The sequence below is a fragment of the Branchiostoma floridae genome, chromosome 5 (genome assembly GCF_000003815.2).
Source record: "Branchiostoma floridae strain S238N-H82 chromosome 5, Bfl_VNyyK, whole genome shotgun sequence".
Lineage (NCBI taxonomy): Eukaryota > Metazoa > Chordata > Leptocardii > Amphioxiformes > Branchiostomatidae > Branchiostoma > Branchiostoma floridae.
The window spans coordinates 1,089,570-1,105,186 of NC_049983.1; the positions used below are offsets into that span (position 1 = coordinate 1,089,570).

Sequence of the window (15,617 nt, forward strand, 5' to 3'; positions counted from 1 at the left end):
TGTATATCTTGTGTGCCGGGAAACAGGCCGCGGTATTGTGGCGAGTTTCACTCCGGTACCTGTTCCTGCAATCCGGCCATTGGAGTACACGATGGAATGCCCCAAGACTACACCACGTCTGTAGTGCGTGCTTGATAGTGCGGGACATCCGAGCACCACATCCGAGCACCACATCCGACTCAGGATTGCCAGTACAAACCCCGACCATTTGGCGGCTCCACAGTCAGAACAAACCACAACTCCGGAGACCCCGCCCACCTCTCCCAGGGACTCGGTCCTTCACGCGAACTTTCAATTTACATGAAGAGTTCGCGACACACGGTAATCTTCACAATTTTATCGGCGCACTTAGGCCAGTACTAGTGAAATCAAAGCTGAAAATATATACTTAGAGAACGTTACTCGAGAATTATGAACACAGACATACGGATAGTTGGTATTTGGAATTCGTATTTTATAATATATCAATATTCCGTCAGAGCTGTTTAATCCAACGTCAGTTTTGCATCATAGGAATCACTACGTGACATTCAGTCTCTCATTGGTAAGCTCGACATTCTCCACCTGGGCGGTTGTTTATATCTCGAATGTTGAAGCTATTGCGTTCATTACTGCGGAATCACCACAGTCTGCGGTCGTCACGGGACTTCCGATCGGGCTTTCTGTGGTGGCAAAGAGTCATGGACACATACAATGGTGTATCTATGATGGTTCCCGACATTTCTGGCTATCCGGACGAGTTGGTGCCACGGGGTGCCACTGACGCTGGTGCCACGGGGTGCGGCAGATTTCGCGACTCGGGACAGTTCTTCACAGTGTGTTCTCAGACCACGTGTTGGGGAAGTTCGGATCAAAGATACGCTCGCTTGAGATGTTGATAATCGTCCTCGCAGCCAGGAAATGGGAGCCCGTTGTTTCGGACAGCGTATTTCTTTATACTGTGATAGCATGGCCTGACGTTTGTTTACGTGTTGAAGCCGGACGTGATCGGTATCTGCAGCTTGTGCTAATTGTACCGTGATAACATGGCCTGACCTGTGTTTACGTGTTGAACTCGGAAGTGATCGGTATCTGCAACACGGTGCTAATTATATTGTGATAACATGGCCTGATGGGTGTTTACTTGTTGAACTCGGACGTAATCGGGATCTACAAGACTGTGCTAATTATATTTTGATAACATGGCCTGACGTGTGTTTACGTGTTGAACTCGGACGTGATCGGGATCTACACGACTTTGCTAATTATATTTTGATAACATGGCCTGATTTGTGTTTACGTGTTGAACTCGGACGTGATCGGGATCTACACGACTTTGCTAATTATATTTTGATAACATGGCCTGATGTGTGTTTACGTGTAGACCTCGGACGTGATCGGGATCTACAAGACTTTGTTAATTATATTTTGATAACATGGCCTGATGTGTGTTTACGTTTTGAACTCGGACGTGATCGGGATCTACAAGACTTTGCTAATTATATTTTGATAACATGGCCTGATGTGTGTTTACGTGTTGAACTCGGACGTGATCGGGATCTACAAGACTTTGCTAATTATATTTTGATAACATGGCCTGATGTGTGTTTACGTGTTGAACTCGGACGTGATCGGGATCTACAAGACTTTGCTAATTGTATTTTGATAACATGGTCTGACGTGTGTTTACGTTTTGAAGACGGACGTGATCGTAATCTGCAGCCTGTGCTAGTTATACCGTGATAACATGGCCTCACGTTTGTTTATGTGTTGACCTCGGGCGTGAACGGGATCTTCAACACTGTGCTAGGGAGCTGTACCGTGATAACAGCACTATATGCTAGTTATACCGTGATTACCTGGCCTGACTTGTGTTTGTAAACTTGTGGAACTCGGATTTGATTTGAATCTGCAACGCTGTGCTTATTGTACCGTGATAACATGGCCTGACGTGTGTTTATGTGTTGAACTCGGACGTGATTGAGATCTACAGCACTATATGCTAGTTATACCGTGATTACCTGGCCTGACTTGTGTTTGTAAACTTGTGGAACTCGGATTTGATTTGAATCTGCAACGCTGTGCTTATTGTACCGTGATAACATGGCCTGACGTGTGTTTATGTGTTGAACTCGGACGTGATTGAGATCTACAGCACTATATGCTAGTTATACCGTGATTACCTGGCCTGACTTGTGTTTGTAAACTTGTGGAACTCGGATTTGATTTGAATCTGCAACACTGTGCCAGTGATATTAAGTTTCCTTATGTTTCAGCAAAAATATTACTTTATGTCTAAATACGGTTTTGACCTTACTAAGCAGTTCACTTTACATGGTTTTGCAGTAAACAAGAATTTTGCTGATCAGAGCCAGGTGGTCTAAGACTTTACAATGTGCAGAGAGAGTGTTGTATGTTCCAGTAATGGAGATTAAGATTTCTCCCTTTTGTCCTTTATTATTATGGTGTAACATGGCGAACGGCGTTCTGAGGATCACCTACTTAATTAACAAGTTCTATTGGGTACCACGTTAGGGTTTGCTCTAATTTAGAATGTTAACAGTTAAAGTATATTCATAAGTTGACGGCATTAGTCTGTATTTGCGAGTTCCCTGAGTTACTAGGTTACGTTTGTATTATAGAATGGTAACGTATATCCAGAGGAAGAAGATGTCTCAGTAGCGTCGTTGAAGGCATTGCAGTGTTTCTAGAGTAACCGTTTAGAGTATTAATCGTTTGGTAATATGTTTATTGGTAGTGGGGTGGTAGTGTTTTTTTTCTTTATTCGTTTTTTTTTAGTGTATCTATGATATTATTTCTTTTCTTTTAGCGGTTTGGCCTTTTATTTTGGTGTTTTTCTCCGAAAAAGTTTTACTGGATTAAACTTTTTCCTTTTTTCTGCCAAACCGTGTCTTTGTTTGAGTTTGTCTGATAATTTGAGAAAAATTTCATTTTGTAATTTTTATTAATTGATCGCAAACTGTATCTGTCTTTGTTCGGCCCGTTTGCGCTTTGACCCGGAACACGTGAGAGTGACGTCACTCGTAGTTTGCTGGGCAGGCGGGTCGCACGGATCTTCTCTGTTCTCCCTTTTCACCCTCCACCACCCCTTTCTCCGCCAAATGTTATCAAAAGTTAAGAATTTTATTATAGTTGTCGAAGTAGTGTTGTGTTTTTCTCCGAAAAAGTTTTACTGGATTAAACTTTTTCCTTTTTTCTGCCAAACCGTGTCTTTGTTTGAGTTTGTCCGATAATTAAAAGTTGTAATATCATAATCGCGGTCAGCAAATGATTGAAGTCAACCTGCAATACTTAACGTTACTTACAATACATATCTACTAGATTGGCATATTTTACTTACAGACCTCGATTTATACTCACCGATCTTTTTGTCGTAAAACACGTTCTTCGGGTTGTCCTTGGTCGTGTATTTGCAAGTCTTAGTCTTCGGGAAGCACCGCTTGTTGTCGAAGAACATGAAGGCGACACAGTCGGGATGACTCGTGCATCGTTCGGCGCAGTCTTCTAGAGTGATCTTGTCCCCATAGATGGACCAGATATCGTTCCCGGGGCAGTCGCCAACGCGCACTGTGTATTCCTCTAGCTGTAATAATTGTTGAACAGCTTTGCGGAGAATATGGGAAAAAATGACAATCATCATAATTTATGCATAAGTCTATGAGGACCACGTTTTGCACTAGCCCTATTCTGACCAGGGAGGGGGATTTTAAGGCCTTCAGCAACTTTTATGTCGCATAACTCATGAACGGCAAGTGCTAAAGCTACCAAACTTGGTAATTTATCACAAAATATTGTTAGCCAAAATTTTTATTCAATAAAAAAAGGTTATCATTTTTTTGGGTTGCCATGGCAACGGAATTCTAACAGGCATATTTTTACCAAAAAATTGCCAATTTCGATTTAAACAAGCTTTTCTTGGTAAATTACAATTGTTTTCTTACAACAATTACATCCTATGAAATTCAATGTAATTTTCATGATTCAAAATTTATAATTTATGCTAATTTCATGACGTCATTGGTCAAAATCCAGATGGCCGCCCTTGTTAGGTAAATGACGTCATAATGTCGTCACAATGACACAAACGTTTTTAAGAGGATTTAGTTTTACATGTTTATTAATCTCTGACAGTTTGGTTGTCATATGATAAGTATTTAAGGAGTTAGTCTCAAAACTTTGTTTTAAAAACTGCATATTTTGGACCACAGACGGACTGAACACAGACTTCCCTTTATAGCTTCTACAGTAGTGTACGAATCTTCGTCAAAACTTAGGAGAAGGTATAGCACATATTGACTGAGAAAGTCAAGGAAGGAATTTTTCTTCAGATTAAAAATATTCAAATGGCACTGCAGAATTTACGCCTGGGGTCCAAACGGACCCCAGTCGGGTGTTTGAAGGTTAAATACACATAAAAATGAGACGACTAAACATACCAAAAGATATCAGAGAAATGAAAGGAATGAAGAATAACAAAACAGCTTTCGGCACGTGTTGGAATGAGTACCTCACCTGCATGTTCAGCCGGTCCGGCGGGGCTTGGAGACTGGGATATCCCTGTGGGACCTGGCGGCCCGACGGGTCCCTTCACGCCTCGGAGTCCAACTGGTCCTGGCGGCCCGACGGGTCCCTTCACACCATGGAGTCCAACTGGTCCGGGCGGCCCGACGGGTCCCTTCACGCCTCGGAGTCCAACTGGTCCGGGTGGCCCGTCCTTTCCCACAGGACCAGCTGGTCCCATAGCTCCATTTTTTCCTGGAGGTCCTGACAAAGTATAAGTACAATTACAAAGGTCGTTCAAACTCATGGTTCACAAGAGTTTCACAAAAGTACTGAAAAAAGTCTTTCTTTTGAATTGAACAAAAATACCAAGACCTTGCATGATGTATAATGACCAATTAACTGGTTGACGTATTGACTGAAGTATCTAATACCAACTCAAAAAAAAAAAAAGAAACAGTCATGCCCTCAAGTTACCAACCTACAATTAATATGTACAAATATTCGTTTTTCCAGAACTATCGCAGATCGAAAGTCGTTATCACCAAGCACACCAGGGGCATCTTATGTCGATGGTTAAAAACAGGTGTAGTGGGTCTTTTATTGTAATATATCGAGCTGCATGCGTGTGACATGCGAAGCGGTTTTACCAACCTCCTTAGTTATACCGGTTACATATAGATACGGATACAGAAGGTGGTGTGTTACGACGAAGGGCGGTTATAACAGCTAGTAGATACTTATACAGAAGCTGATGTGTTACGCCGATTGGCAGTTATACCTGCTATAAAGATACACACACACAAAAAAAAACGGTGTGTTACACCGGAGGGTGGTTATAACTGCTTCAGCTAATATATAGATATAATATAATAGTACAAAGACACAGAGTCGGGTATGTTACGCCTATGGGCGTTTGCAACGGCAATATAGAAGACAGAAGCAGAAGTTTGAGGTCCTTTCAACTTGCCTGCCGTCTTGACCATCTCGTGAAGACGTTGCTGCAAGACAGCATATACAATCTGCTTGTTGTCCAGGTCGCGTTTCAAGGCGTCAACAGATATGGACAGTTCCGATATTTCCTGAAGATGGTTCAAGATGTCAGACTTAAAATTAAAAGAAACTACAGAAAAGATTCACAAATCTTGATGTTCACTGAAGACAAGGAAAAGAATGAAAATACTTTCCTAGTGAATTGGAGAATTTTGTAAGCATTGTAGTGCTTACCTGCTTATTGATGAAGGTCAGAGCGGCGAGTCCCACAACAAGCAGGCCAAGCAGTACGACAATACCGACCACCATGTAGCTGCGATGGGAGTAGATAAAGCTGCTTCGAGCACGGCGGCCGCTTTCATCTTCCGGATACGATTGGTCTGTTTGAAAAAAAATTGTTGTTGTTTTCTGGTCGTTGCAAACCTTGCACAGAACTTAACGTTTTTGGCATCGCTTTCTCTCTTGACATATAGTACATATTAAATAGCTCGCTCTGTTTCTCATTCTTACATGCTCTGCTTCTCATGCTTACATTCATCAATATTTATTTTGAAAATATTTGTCTGCCATCACCACATTTTTTTAGATGAGAAGAAGCCGTTTGAATGACAAACCCGATATAGATTATATATCTGTTAACTTCCCTTCGGAAAACCTTCTCTTTGCACAAAAGTATAGTATTCGTCAAACTGAGAGGCAAACTGCAAAAAAAATCAGTTACCTGCAGACGTGTACGTGGCGGAGCGTTTCACGGCCTCGGCTTCTTCGTACGTGTCTGTAGTTGTTTCTTGGTTTCCTTGCCACATGTCAGCACCCTTTTCAAAACGGAAACGCCCGCGGGAACCACTCTGATGCACAGAAGGGGGTTGGGTAGGCGGCCCGCTGGTTTGGTCGCTACCGGGGCCGGAGGGAGGGGTCCGGGCAGGCTCTGCTTGCTCGTACATTTCTGCTGTACTGAGCCAAGAGTGTGCAGTCAACAACAAAGTCAAGATGTATGAATATCGAAGAAGATAGCACGATTAGTCTGGGAGAAGCGCTGAAGCTCTTGCCCTTATATGGAAGAATCAGCGGGGTATGACGCAGAGAGAATGATATTTTGTTTTTCTGCAAGTGGCAGACACATCTTTGAGTTCTGCCCACGCACTGCAAACTTTTCTACCAATGACGAGGCCGTGGGTATTATCCTGCTTTGGAGTGTCGTTGTAGAAGTGAAACAAGTGTAGACGTCGGAATGACCTCGAGTCTGGTTTTAAGCTGCCTCCAAACTACTTTTACAGTCAGTATTCATGATTAGAGAAGGCGCTTTTCGTAGTCACAACGTAGTTACGTAGTCACTCCGTCATGTAGATCATGCATAGGAATTCTATGTTAAAATTCTCGGACCGGTGCGTGTTTTTTTTACACAAGGTCCTGTATCCGATAAGTTGTGAGACCGCGTGGCTTGATCGGCAGCGCGTTCGCCTCAGGCCCAAGAGGTCCTGAGTTCGAGTCCCGCCGTGCCAGCGACCTTGTGCAATTGGGGAAGGCTCTTTACACGACTCTCCTCACTTGACTCAGGAGTAAATGAGTATCTAGCTGCGGCTAGTGGCAGTGGCAGGCGCGGGACATAACGCTCAGGGAGTGCATATTAAATCATTCATTTATCATAAATAAAAAATCGTCCTCATCATATTTACGCGCTTACTTATTACACTAGTTACTCATGAATATATGCGTTATGATTGATTTTTTTAAAGAAATATTTTAAAGATTACACACAACAAATATCAAAATTGTATATTGCGAACAGGAAAGATAAATCTCAGTCTTCAATTTTACTTACACCTGTGACTTTTTTCCTGAATTATTCCCCCCCCCCAATTATTTCCATAATGTTCACATATAATCATTACATCACACACATGAAGGGTTTGTCTCCTGTGTGTCTTGCTGCTATATGGTTGTCCAAAGTTACTTTCTGTGCTGCAGAATAGTCACATCGGTCACATCTGTGGGGTCTTTCACCTGTATGTGTTTTCATATGTTGAGACAATCTTGATTTTTGAGCCGCCCTGTGCCCACACTCCTCACACATGTAGGGTTTTTCACCAGTGTGTCTTAATGCTATATGGATGTCCAAATGCCCTTTCTGTGCTGCAGAATAGTCACACTGGTCACCTTTGTAGGGCCTTTCACCTGTATGGGTTCTCATGTGTTGAGACAATCTCGATCTTTTACCTGTCCCGTAACCACAGAAACCACACATGAAGAGTTTTTCACCGTCGTGTATTGCTGCTATGTGGTAGTCAACGTGGAATTTCCGGTTTGCAGAATAGTCACACTGCTCACACTTGTAGGGTCTTTCTCCAGTGTGGATTACACTGCATGAAATATCGGATTTACCAAACTTACCATTGGTGTGTAAATACCTGGTAAATCTGATGTACAATATTTACCCAAATTTAGCACATATTTACCCGGTAAATTTGGATAAATACGGGTAAATGCTGGTAATGCACCCTGATATAAGGCCTTAAACAGGGGTACATTTATTGCATTGTCAGGGATGGGCCCTCTTTTATGGCCTTATATAGGGGTACATGTGTTACATTGTTAGGGCTGGATCCTGGTATAAGGCCTAATATAGGCGTGCATGTATTACATTGTCAGGGATGGACCCTGGTATAAGGCCTTATATAGGGGTGCATGTATTACATTGTCAGGGATGGACCCTGGTATAAGGCCTTATATAGGGGTGCATGTATTACATTGTCAGGGATGGACCCTGGTATAAGGCCTTATATAGGGGTGCATGTATTACATTGTCAGGGATGGACCCTGGTATAAGGCCTTATATAGGGGTGCATGTACATTGTCAGGGAAGGACCCTGGTATAAGGCCTAATATAGGGGTGCATGTATTACATTGTCAGGGATGGACCCTGGTATTAAGGCCTTATATAGGAGTGCATGTATTACATTGTCAGGGATGGACCCTGGTATAAGGCCTTATATAGGGGTGCATGTATTACATTGTCAGGGATGGACCCTGGTATAAGGCCTTATATCGGGGTGCATGTATTACATTGTCAGGGATGGACCCTGGTATAAGGCCTTATATAAGGGTGCATGTATTACATTGTCAGGGATGGACCCTGGTATAAGGCCTTATATAGGGGTGCATGTATTACATTGTCAGGGATGGACCCTGGTATAAGGCCTTATATAGGGGTGCATGTATTACATTGTCAGGGATGGACCCTGGTATAAGGCCTTATGTAGGGGTGCATGTATTACATTGTCAGGGATGGACCCTGGTATAAGGCCTTATATAGGGGTGCGGTGGTAACCACAGTGTACAGAACACCCCACCGCCCTGAGATAAGAGTTATGTCAGGGCGAGGGTACTCGCAGTATACAGAACACACCACCGCCCTGAGATAAGAGTTATCCGAGGGCAGTGGTACCCGCAGTGTACAGAACACCACACCGCCCTGAGATAAGAGTTATCCCTGGGCGGTGGTACCCAGAGTATACAGAACACCACACCGCCCTGAGATAAGAGTTATCCCAGGGCGAGGGTACCCACAGTGTACAGAACACCACACCGCCCTGAGATAAGTGTTATCCCAGGGCGAGGGTACCCACAGTGTACAGAACACCACACCGCCCTGAGATAAGAGTTATCCCAGGGCGAGGGTACCCACAGTGTACAGAACACCACACCGCCCTGAGATAAGAGTTATCCCAGGGCGAGGGTACCCACAGTGTACAGAACATCACACCGCCCTGAGATAAGAGTTATCCCAGGGCGAGGGTACCCACAGTGTACAGAACACCTCACTGTCCTGAGATAAGAGTTATGTCAGGATGGGGGCACCCAAAGGGTATAGAACACCTCACCGCCCTGAGATAAGAGTTATCCCAGGGCGAGGGTACCCACAGTGTACAGAACACCACACCGCCCTGAGATAAGAGTTATCCCAGGGCGAGGGTACCCACAGTGTACAGAACACCACACCGCCCTGAGATAAGAGTTATCCCAGGGCGAGGGTACCCACAGTGTACAGAACACCACACCGCCCTGAGATAAGAGTTATCCCAGGGCGAGGGTACCCACAGTGTACAGAACACCACACCGCCCTGAGATAAGAGTTATCCCAGGGCGAGGGTACCCACAGTGTACAGAACACCACACCGCCCTGAGATAAGAGTTATCCCAGGGCGAGGGTACCCACAGTGTACAGAACACCACACCGCCCTGAGATAAGAGTTATCCCAGGGCGAGGGTACCCACAGTGTACAGAACACCACACCACCCTGAGATAAGAGTTATCCCAGGGCGAGGGTACCCACAGTGTACAGAACACCACACCGCCCTGAGATAAGAGTTATCCCAGGGCGAGGGTACCCACAGTGTACAGAACACCACACCGCCCTGAGATAAGAGTTATCCCAGGGCGAGGGTACCCACAGTGTACAGAACACCACACCGCCCTGAGATAAGAGTTATCCCAGGGCGAGGGTACCCACAGTGTACAGAACACCACACCACCCTGAGATAAGAGTTATCCCAGGGCGAGGGTACCCACAGTGTACAGAACACCACACCGCCCTGAGATAAGAGTTATCCCAGGGCGAGGGTACCCACAGTGTACAGAACACCACACCGCCCTGAGATAAGAGTTATCCCAGGGCGAGGGTACCCACAGTGTACAGAACACCACACCGCCCTGAGATAAGAGTTATCCCAGGGCGAGGGTACCCACAGTGTACAGAACACCACACCGCCCTGAGATAAGAGTTATCCCAGGGCGAGGGTACCCACAGTGTACAGAACACCACACCGCCCTGAGATAAGAGTTATCCCAGGGCGAGGGTACCCACAGTGTACAGAACACCACACCGCCCTGAGATAAGAGTTATCCCAGGGCGAGGGTACCCACAGTGTACAGAACACCACACCGCCCTGAGATAAGAATTATCCCAGGGCGAGGGTACCCACAGTGTACAGAACACCACACCGCCCTGAGATAAGAGTTATCCCAGGGCGAGGGTACCCACAGTGTACAGAACACCACACCGCCCTGAGATAAGAGTTATCCCAGGGCGAGAGTACCCACAGTGTACAGAACACCTCACTGCCCTGAGATAAGATTTATGTCAGGATGGGGGCACCCAAAGGGTATAGAACACCTCACCGCCCTGAGATAATAGTATTGGGGACAGAGCATAAAAGTTGAACACAGTCATCATTACCAGTCGACTATCATTTTAGGCCTTGACTTGAGTGAAATTGTAGGTGTAGTTCATTCATGAATGAGTCTCTATTAATAAGTATTTTACCATGATTGTTTACCATACTTAGAATTACATAACGGGCCCCTTATATATTTATGAAGAAAAATGCTTCAGTTAAAACTCAAGACAGTTCACAATCACAGATCTTATGTATTTATAAATTATATGCTACACAGTTTGTGATAAATAACAAAGGTCACAGCTTTTAGTTAAAACAACTCTAAAATCTACAGTGAAAAATCCAAAAGATAACAGGTCAATCTTTAAACAGATGCTGTAAAGCAAACTTGAATCTAACCAAGGAAGGAAGGCCTTATAAGCTTTACACATTGTGTCACAAATGTCCCTCATGGTCAACGTGCTGTATTGGGTCCTAAAAGGTCAACTTCTGACCTCAGGGTCAACATCCTAAAGGCCACAGAAATACTACGATCTGATTGGACCGTCGGAAACGCATGCGCACCATGCGGGCGCGGGACAATTACAAAAAGTCGTTACGAGATATGAGATCAGACATGACTACGGGGTTTTACGTATCGCTTTCTACGCTACAAATGGCACAAGGAGTCTGCTATGGTCGGTCAGCAATTTGGGAGAGGCTTGTGAGTGTAGGGGGAATATGGTGTAAGCTCAAACGGACGGAAAATTATCGTGAATGATGTTTTAGTTGTACGTTTGGCGGCCGCCCCCCTCCCACCCTGGGCGGCGCACCCTCCCCGCAGGATCCAACGTGTACTTGAGAAAGAGAAGAAAGAGATAGAGAGAAAGGAATGAAGGAAAGCACATGAGACCATTTACCGACAACTGAAGCGGTTAGAGAGACAACAACAACAACGTGTACTTCGGTGAGTAGAAAATATATAGACTGTGCTTGCCTTTCAGTGTGCTTCGTTTTTTAAGCAAAAAGTAGGTTCGCTTTTGCTTTTCCCACTTGTTTTGTTATTGACATGTAATCGTTAGAAACAAATTTGTCTCCAACTAACCTGCCCCCCTCCCCCATTTAATAGGAAAATGTATTGGACAACAGGCATTTCGTATCTGGTTTTATGATACAAAACAGCAACAGCACTTGATGGGTGAATAATTGTGCGTTGATAAGAGAATTAATTTGTAGTCACATACATACTGTTAAACTTGAAACAAGTAGGATTAAATTAATGCTTCCAAATGATTATTTATATTTTATAGATTATACTAGTACTATACATATTTAAATATATTTATTCATGTATTCGTTCAAATCATGGCTGGCATCACACAGCCAAGGCTGTCGATCTAGTTGTGACTATTATTATCAAGGGCTAACCTTTAACAATTTGAACACTGTTCAGTAACTGACAGTTGTTTGGTCACTAATTTGATGACTATTATATTTAAGGTATGGATTTAAGTCACGGTGTGTATGTATTAAATTCAGGGATGGCTGGATCTGATTGTGTCATTATTTCCCTTTTTATATGCCTCCAGTACAGCTGCAGTAGATACCTCCTTCAGACATGCAGCACAAGTTGTGAGGGTGGATAGCCAGAAGTAAAGCAAGCATCAGCCAGAAGTTTAGCTGCTGAATACTTCAATGCTGCTACACACTCCATAGGTAAGCCTCAAAACTACAGTCCTGCATGACCAATATCATCATTGGCACACTTCAGTGTTTACTGAGGCAGGCCGTTATCATGATTCTGCTTAGTCTGGTTTTAGTTAGTTGTTGTGATGGGACGAAGCACAACTACCCCAGTTATGTCAAAATCGTGCGACATGTTCCTTGATTGCTGTGTATATATTTTTTATTTGTGTCATACCTGATAACATTTGATAGGGGTGTTCCAGACCGGATGATGATTTTCCGTATCACACAGGCTTTTTATTTGTATTAGACAGGTTTCCATCAATTGAATAGAACATACTCTGTTCGAATTTTTCTCGAATTGATGTTATTTAAAGAATAGAGTTGTTTGCACCGTGCAGGTTGAAACAATGTAGCGAGTTTTATCCTTTTTATGAGTAGTTTAGCAATTAAATTGAGAGTTTTCCGACCTGGATATGATATACATGTATAGAATACAACACGGAGTATTCTGTATCACCTAAGGTACCAGGATCACCCGAAGGCCGGAGGGTGATCCGACCCGTAGGAGGGGTGGGACCGAGGATGATGTGAAATACTATACACCATGTTTTATTTTATTTGTAACATACCTACCTGAGAAAACACAAGTTTCGATGCAAAACGCGCCAGAAGTTTAAAAAAATTTGGTGTCCTTGAACAAAAACAGTTACAGCAGCAATTTTAACGTCTGAATCAGTTATTCGAATTTTAGACCACGCCGCCCTCGGTGTGGGTAGAGTACGTTTGAAGTGTTCGATGGAAGCCTGTGTGATACAGCTTTTCATTGCCCAGTCCAGAACACCCGTATCGACCAATATCGTGGCCCAGGTATGACGACATGAAATTTACATGAAAAATACAACACAATGTATTCGGCATTACTCTCAGTCCCAGCCCTCCCACGGATCGGATCGCTTGACCCAGTCAGGCTGGTACACCATGTTGTTGTATTCTATATTTATCAATTTTCAGTACACATGGGGACTACCCTTCAGTTGCAAATTTAAATAGGCTAGATTTCCACACATAGATTTATATTCTGTGATACTTTTGTTTTATCATGTAGGAACTGACTCACCACACAAAGGACTCCAAACTCATGCCAAGAAGTTCAGCATTCAGACACAGAAGAAGGCAGCCTGTGCTTGTTTGGACCCTACACGGAGTGCTTCGCAGCAGTGGACTTGAATATAGATGACAAGAGGATGTCTGTACGCAGTTCCACAGAATGTACTAGTAACTCAGGTGTTCACAGTTTGGCTGGACTTTAAAAGTTTACTCATCTGTATTTCAATATCTTTATTGACAACAACTTTGTTCTTTTATGTGATTGCTCTTAACCTAAGGGCCACTAAAATCTTCATAGCTTTGAAGACTTCCAGTATGAAGCAAATTCTGTTTCACTGTTGTGTGATTGTATGAACCGTGTGATTATGATACATTTTACATAATTGTCAGAATTACATTGTACCTACACAGGTCCCATACAATATGCTTGTACCTGCATATACAGGTGGTATTTTGAGCCCTGACATGCATCTGACCCTCACCATTCTCCAAAGGAAATGGATTTCTTAGCCAGATCACTGGGTTGTTTTTAATCTGTTATGAACTTATTAATTCCCCAATCTATGAAGTTTCGAAAATGATGAATTGTTGCTTGAATAAACATGTAGCATCACATGATGCTAATACTAGTAATAGGATCATGTTGGCAAAGTGTAAAACAATACAGGCCCCATTAAATGTTACATAAGTCTTTTATAGGTCATTAATGCACTGCATTTCAGTGTCATGTTACTGTTTCTTTCATTCATCTTGATCATAGTTGCACATTTTGCTTTTTACATTTGTTAACAGTGACAGCATAGTTTGGATGTTGCACACAATATATGATACAACTGTTACAGTACACAGTAAGTACATTGCAAATTCTTAACTGAGTGCTTATTGTAGTCTCCAACTTCCAAGCAGACATGTCAGCTTGTCCAAGTAGGGACAAATAAGTTTCCATGGGATTTCTGTCCTTTGTAGTCTATTCAGTTATCTGCCTGCCAGTTGGTTCACTCCTATTACTCAAGTCCCCTATTAGTATTTGACCAAGCCAGAGTCTGGTAGAGACTGGGCTAATTGCAGATGAAATGTGATGGGCAAATAGTGTATGGCAAAAATATTGTATATAATTTCTAAAGCCTGTTTGTCAGTGCACAATGACGGAGACTGATGATAGGTTTAGATAGTGTGTGATGATAAAATACTTTCTTAAATATCATCCATGATAAAAGCTGCTTGTAACTGATCAGCTTGTACACAGGACAGTTGACCAATGTTCAATCATGCTATTAACATTAGCTATATAGCTTATAAGAAAAGGCCACAATTGTATATCTGTTATTTATCTGTTTACCCTTTAGAAATCCTAACTGTCATTGTTGATATGTTTATCCAATAAATAATGCTGAGTTTGGCCACAAATCGTGTTATGATTCAAAATCATGGGTAATTCTGGGGAGTAATCGGTTTACCGGCTAAATGTGGGTAAAGGGGGGCATATGATATTATTCTGGTAAAGGTTGTATAAAGCCAAGGTAAATACAGCTAAATGTGGGTAAAGGGGGATAAATATAGCATTGAATATTCTGGTAAAGGTATGTATAAATCCAAGGTAAATATGGGTAAATACAGCTATATGAGAAATACTCCGCATGGTAAATGTCGGTAAATCCGCAAAATATATGAGAAATACCTCGTACGGTAAATCTCGGTAAACGCATATTTACACGAACCTGGTAAATGTGGGTAAATCAGGCAAACATTACCCGCTATACCATGCGGGTAAATGCCTGGTATATTTGCACCTTTACCGGCGGGTAAATGTCGATAAATCCCTGGTAAATCTAAACTTTACCCGGCTATACATCGCATTTACCAATGGGGTAAATTCGACTTTTCATGCAGTGTTATGGTGTGTTGGAGTAAGGTTGATCTATTAGTTGTCCTATATCCGCACTCTCCACACATGTAGGGTTCCTTACCCGTGTGTTTATTGCGATGATGGTCCAAACCGGATTTCCATGCTGCAGAATAGTCACACTGGTCACACTTGTAGGGTCTTTCACCTGTATGGATTCTCATATGTTTGGACAAGTTAGCTTTATGGGCTGTCCTGTGTCCACACTCCCCACACATGTAGGGTTTCTCGCCAACGTTCTTTAAGGTGACTTTCTCGGCTGCCATTA

At 43.0% G+C, this 15,617-nt stretch overlaps 1 protein-coding gene and 1 long non-coding RNA gene across 2 annotated transcripts; one reads left to right on the forward strand and one right to left on the reverse strand.

Annotated features, from left to right (window-relative positions):
- Window positions 1–7,381: 7,381 nt before the first annotated feature.
- LOC118415441 (myoneurin-like) lies at window positions 7,382–11,179 on the reverse strand. The gene is made up of 3 exons (XM_035820072.1): window positions 11,166–11,179; window positions 7,711–7,853; window positions 7,382–7,668 (listed from the first exon to the last, which is right to left on the reverse strand). The coding sequence occupies exons 1-3, from the start codon at window positions 11,177–11,179 to the stop codon at window positions 7,382–7,384; spliced, it is 444 nt and encodes a 147-aa protein (XP_035675965.1).
- Window positions 11,180–11,898: 719 nt separating this feature from the next.
- LOC118416870 lies at window positions 11,899–14,853 on the forward strand. The gene is made up of 2 exons (XR_004831269.1): window positions 11,899–12,366; window positions 13,445–14,853. It is a non-coding gene; the product is annotated as an uncharacterized LOC118416870 (long non-coding RNA).
- The last annotated feature ends 764 nt before the right edge of the window (window positions 14,854–15,617 follow it).

Excerpts from the sequence above, each read along its gene's own strand:
- LOC118415441 (XM_035820072.1), bottom strand. Across the intron at positions 7,669-7,710 it reads TTTCTGTGGTTACGGGACAG|GTGAAAGGCCCTACAAAGGT; the intron begins GTAAAAGATCGA and ends GAACCCATACAG.